We start from the raw sequence: 6,000 nt of genomic DNA on the forward strand, positions 1-6,000 counted from the left end.
TGGTTTTTCTACGGGATGGGGTCGCTAACTCCATGCCCAACCCTCCTCCTTTACCCGGGCTTGGGACCGGCAGTAACCCCCGGAGGAGCTACAGGCGGAGTTCACTTAGTAGTAGGTAATTTAATTAATTCACTGATTTTAGTTTTTTTTTCTCTGTCGAATTAAAAACCAGGAAGCATTGGACAGCCGTTTCGTCCTGGTATGAAATTTCTTAGCACTGTTCATCCATGACTTTACTAAGAATCAATCCCTCATCGTTATACTTATAAAATTCATGTTAGTGTAATGATAAATCATTTCTTTTCAATAAATAATTTGTTATAAATTTCAAAATTTCTTTTGTTTCTAATCTGAATAATACCTACTAAATTTTTTCTTTAAATTTTTTAGTATCTCACATCAAGATTATTGCTGAATTCAATTATTCAGTTTTCATATAACGTCGACTACACTTTCTTCACGACTGGACAATCGCTAGTTAGACATAGTTTGTGTATGTGTATACATAAAAGCTTTAATCATAGTATTTGTATAATTTCTTTTATAGAACCCTATATTCCATTGTTTCTCTCTTTCTCTCTCCTTATAGTATGACTATTCGAATTCAGTTTATTTCTGAAAATTAATTACTCAAAACGGCACTACAAAATTTCATGCCAAAATTAATTAATTGAACAAGAGAATAGATAGTTAATGCTCATTGTTTTTTTTGTTTAATTCTCCTCGTTATTAGTATCTATGTGTGTATATTTCCTTATGCATGGCATATATTTCAACTTTAATAATATTTTATTGTATGTGTAAAAGATTTCGTTTTATTCTGCTGTCAATTTTTTTTAAAATCCAAAAATGTAACTGACTATTTTTATTTGCTTGTTGATAACTTTTGTTTTCTCGTTTCTCCTTTTTCATTTGATATGATGATTCTTGTAGATTTTCGAGAGGTGTCATTATCACCAACTCTTCATTCATTCATGTATAGGTATGTAGCTTCTTCTTTCTTTTTTTTTTTCTTCGAAAAAAAGAGGACATTCAACTTTATCTTATTTTTCTCTTCTTTTGATTTTGTTTTCTCTAATAATTGACCGCGTCAATGTCATCGTGGAATCATATTGAATATTTTGGATTTTTCCTTTATTGAGCTAAAAAAACATCTTGAATGTGTACTCTAAGCTGAGGATAATGTTGAATTGCACATATTCAGTTATTGTCGTTATCGTATTCCCTGTACAAAATTGTCTCTTTTTGGGATTTTTCCTCGGTTTTGGTAAATTAGAGATCTTCACAAGATAAAAGTGTGTTCATCAGTTTGCCACTAACTGTTTTTTAATTCATAGTTATTGTTGTCATGTAGTTCTTTTTTAACATAGTTGTTTCCCTTTTTTAATGCTGGTGCCAACAACTTATATTATCGAGTCTATTGTTATTTGTTTCTGTGTGGTAATCAGTCACTTTAACTTTTTCTTTCTTGTTTACTTTGTGTTCTTACGTGTATGTGGTTGTTAATAAGATTCAGTGCGCCTATCTACTTTTTTATCCGATTTTTTTTCACACTGTTATTCTTCTTGTCTCTCTCTCTTGCTCTTATCTTTTCGATTCATGTATTTTTACAAAGAATATTTCTCACTGACAATCAAGATGAAGTGTTAATAAAACTAAAAATGCTAATTATTATCATCTTGTACTATTAAAATCCGTGTTTTTTTCTTTCTCATGTTGGTGGTTAACAAATAAAATTATGCCATTGTTAGTTTATTTCTGATAATCAATAATTTCATAATGTGTTTGGTTGCTACTGCTCTAATTTCTTCATTCGATTGTCAAATGTGAGTTGATGTTATGCTTTACGATCACCTACGCTAATTCTAGATTATTAACGATTAAGATATTTTCCCAATATAATACACTGAATCTATGTAAACTTGATAGATTAGATAACTAACATGCACAACAACAATAATTCTCAATGCAATAGAAAGCAGAGGGAAGTTTGGCAGTCAAAAAAGGAAGCTTATTGTTCAAGAAATCAAATTTGAAATGCAGTTAGCATATTTAATAACTTGCAATGACCTTGGAGTACAGTAAAATTAACAAGTTAAATACAAGAACTGTTGGTAAGACCCAGCAAATTCCTCGAAAAAAAGCCCAAAGGGGCCCTAAAAACGCTGAGAAACATTTTATTCAATCAGCATTGAATGGAAGTTTCTCGAAAACATCTAGAAAGTGCAGAGTTACGCGTTACGCTTTCCGATTGGATGATTATTTTCCCTGCTACTATGTTTAGTAGGGTTCCAGAACTTCGCAGTAGCTCAAGACCATCTGATATGCTATAAATACCCTCTATTTTCTGTACATAAACTAACCTTGGAGTAAAGCGTTCTTTCTGTATTACACGCCTTTTCTCTTGTGTTCAAGTTGCCATGTGAAGTTAGCCTGGAGTTATTAAAAGAACTTAGAAAACCTATTCAAGCATTCAGTCGGAAGATTTATCAAGAACAACCAGTCAAATAACAACAGTGTCTTCGCGAAAATATCGAGTAGAAAAATATCATTGTGGCTGCCTTTATCTGTAAAAATTATAATTTATCAATGAAAAATTAGATCATTTAAAGACTTCATAGCAGCCTACTTATACATGTCAATACATAGTTTTGTACTGAGCAATTCATTTTATGTAAAAAATTAAACTAATTTGATCAGGTACCACAAAGTATTTGATAGGATCTAAGAAAACATATCTAGTTTCATTCACATACAATAAATCATCGAAGGACTGTAGTACACTGTCCAATAAGTGCACAAACCTAGGTCGTACAATTACTTTTTTAAAGTTTAGGGTGTGGCAATCTTTTTTTCTCAATACTTCCTTTTTGTAATAATGGACTTATTTAAATTCCCATCGTCCGAAAAATCTCCGTTACTTCTCGGATGTTAAACTTATTGGGGATCTTATCATTCCTGAACTTCAAGTATCCTACTGGTATAGCGTGGATAGACTTCTCCAAGATTTGCTTCATCGGTAATGATCTGAAATGCACGAAAGACTTCATTGCATTCGTTTTTGCAAACAAAGGATGTCGATAGTTGTTTCGGTATTGGATGATTCTCGTATTTGTCATAGCCCTCACCGAATTGCTTGATCTGATTAGCGGGCACAATATTATCTCCAAAGACAGTCCAAAATATTCATGAATTTTATGAGCTTTCCTCAGCGTTATTTTTCTGAGGGGCCACATTTGTTTTTTCTGTATGTAGGTAACGTAGGAGTGTTAAAATATTCAATCTAACATAGTAGAGCATGTGTATCAATATTTACAGTTTCCCACATGTATCTGAACGGCACCCTAATTTGGTCAGGTTGAATAGCTATGCACTGAATGCATTTCACGAAAAATAATTTCACAAAGCGATTATCATGATAAGTTGACCATAAGTTATACATAAAGCGTCAGGTGCATACTGAATTTGTCAACTTTCCTATGAAAGTGATTCACTATTAAGAGGTGATATTTCAAATGTTTTAATCGGACTAATAAAACAGACTTGTAAAGAAGAATTATGCTTAGACTGATTGCTGTATGCTCGATACTTTCCAACTGTGTTACAAACAAACTATACTTCATTTGTCTCCGTCAACTATTCTAAGAAAATTAGATATATTGAGATATGATGAACAGTGAAAAAATTGAGTTTACTTCTCGAGAGTCTTTATCCATGTTGATCGTGATGTGAAAATATCACGAAATTATAAAATCATAATTATGATTCATAATAATATTGAAAGAAGCAACTTGTAGGAAAGATTCAGTTCTCGTCCAGTCCAAGGATTTAATACGATGTTGGTTTATACGGGTTTTTGCTACGAATGCTAACCATGAAATACAGCTTTGTAATAACTTTGCATTTATAATTTCTCACATTTATGAGTAATTAGAACAATGTCACTAAGACAAAGGATAACATATATGGAGTTTGGTGGGTTGATTTCATGCAATATCGTGAAAGTTGATGCAGACAAAATAGATATAGCTAAACCCAATAGTACCATTCTCTGTTTTTTTATATATTTATCGCAGTAAAGGTGTATTAACACAAGGTAAACTATCATTTTCAGTTCTAGGTGCACTCAAAAACAGTTTTATTTATGATCCAAAAACTTCAGTATTGCTTTCTAATTATAGATTGGCTTTTTCATGAGTTGCTTTAAATGTTATCTATGGTGTTTAGAGTCTTTCTTTCATATGATAAATTTAGTTTACGTAGATAGGTATATAGATCAACTTCAGTAGTTGAGTCATTTGTTCCATAACATGGTATCGTTTCTTTTGACAATTATTATTGGCTGAATTCAAAGCGAAGTGGTGTAATCCACATAATGTATACATCACACTATGTCATTGGTTTGAATAGTGTTGGTTATTTGGTAGGTGATTTTTTTAAAAAAAGTTAGTGAAATACTAAAGAACAGAACTGGTGTATATAAAGTTAACATTAATATTATTTCGGTGGCTTTATATCTTATCCAAGTTCTGCATTTTATCATTGCTCATATATGATTATATCACAGAATAAATAATATGAAATTGCAGAGTACTTTTGATGAGATTATGAATCTTCTCCAACTGTTTTCGTGATCCTATTACGTCTACTGATTACACCAGCCGTTGAAAATCGTAGAAAATATAGATTGATTCATTCAGTATACAAAATCCATAGATTCGTTGATGTCACCGAATTATTCTTCGAGTAATGCGTTTGTAAATATTCACATAGTATACTTCTCATATTTTCACTATACAACTTAATAGACCTAAATAGTTTTGTTCACATGTTTTTTTGCTACTTTTTATTTTATTATCCTATTATATAATGACTATTATTCAATCCAACACTTTATTGTTCTGTTAACAATCTCTTTAAATACTGAAGATGTGTGCTATCCATAATCTATTTCTCATACAATACAATACACTTATGTTATAATAAACTTATTTTTTCTTGATCAATTGTTATATATTTAGCTTCTGGCAATTTCATTGAATAGTTATACATTATAACCGTGACTACTTTATTTCTTTTAGGTATTACTGTTACTTTACAAAATGAAAAATTTGTTAACTACACGATCAACTAATCTTTCGATTTTCTTAACAGCCAAACATGGTATTTCACTACATACACAGTCAAATGCATTATATGCTAATAAATCTGGTCATTTATTTAGGCGTTTAATGAATGTTCAATATGTGGAACAATTGGAACCTAAATTGCCAGGTCCTATATATGCATTAGTAAAATTGTGGTTTAAAATAAGACCTTTAAAAGCAGAACTAGCAGATCTTCGTCGTCGTATTCAACGTAATAAAGAAGGATTTGAGGTACGTCCATATATTTTTGTAATAAATATTATTCAGAGGGGGTTTTGTGGAGAATTTAGTATTTTCACAGTTGAAATCATGAGTCAATTGAAGCTAGACCACCATCGAAAACCTGGAAGCACTGGACGGCCGTTTCGTCCTATTATGGGACTCCTCAGCAGTGCGCATCCACGAACCCGCTCTCGCGAGCGAGATTCGAACCCAGGACCTACCAGTCTCGAGCCGAAGCCCTTAACCGATAGACCACTGAGCTGGCATCCAACGGTGTTAATGTCTAACTTCAACCAATCCACGATTTTGAGCGACCGTTCACCAGTTGTCTTCAGTGAGATGATATCTCTACAACAGACTTGGTAGAACTCCACTGGCCACTGCTTCCCACTAGAACTCAAGGAAATATCTCTTGAAGTCAGTCAGGTTTTCGATGGTGGTCTAGCTTCAATTGACTCATGATTTAAACTGTGAAAATAAATATTAATGTTAAGGAATGTTACATAATTATTAAAAAGTAATTTAATAATAGTTTTATTGCAAAATGTTCATTTTTATTGTGAATTACATTATCAGCGTTTATTTTGAACAAAAGTCAACATCTAAATAGTATCTTACGTGTTAATTAATC

General features: G+C 32.0%; 1 protein-coding gene across 1 annotated transcript in view; it reads left to right on the top strand.

The window, feature by feature from the left end:
- Smp_211030 (protein phosphatase methylesterase 1 (S33 family)) overlaps positions 1-5,735 on the top strand; it is a gene marked incomplete at both ends in the record, with an annotated part of 28,258 nt that extends 22,523 nt beyond the window's left edge. Inside the window, one exon of the mRNA XM_018796566.1 lies at positions 5,082-5,735. Coding sequence (XP_018651695.1) covers positions 5,082-5,735 — 654 coding nt within the window. The remainder of the gene's footprint in view (positions 1-5,081) is intronic.
- Positions 5,736-6,000: the final 265 nt, after the last annotated feature.

This window comes from Schistosoma mansoni, chromosome 4 (genome assembly GCF_000237925.1).
Source record: "Schistosoma mansoni strain Puerto Rico chromosome 4, complete genome".
NCBI lineage: Eukaryota > Metazoa > Platyhelminthes > Trematoda > Strigeidida > Schistosomatidae > Schistosoma > Schistosoma mansoni.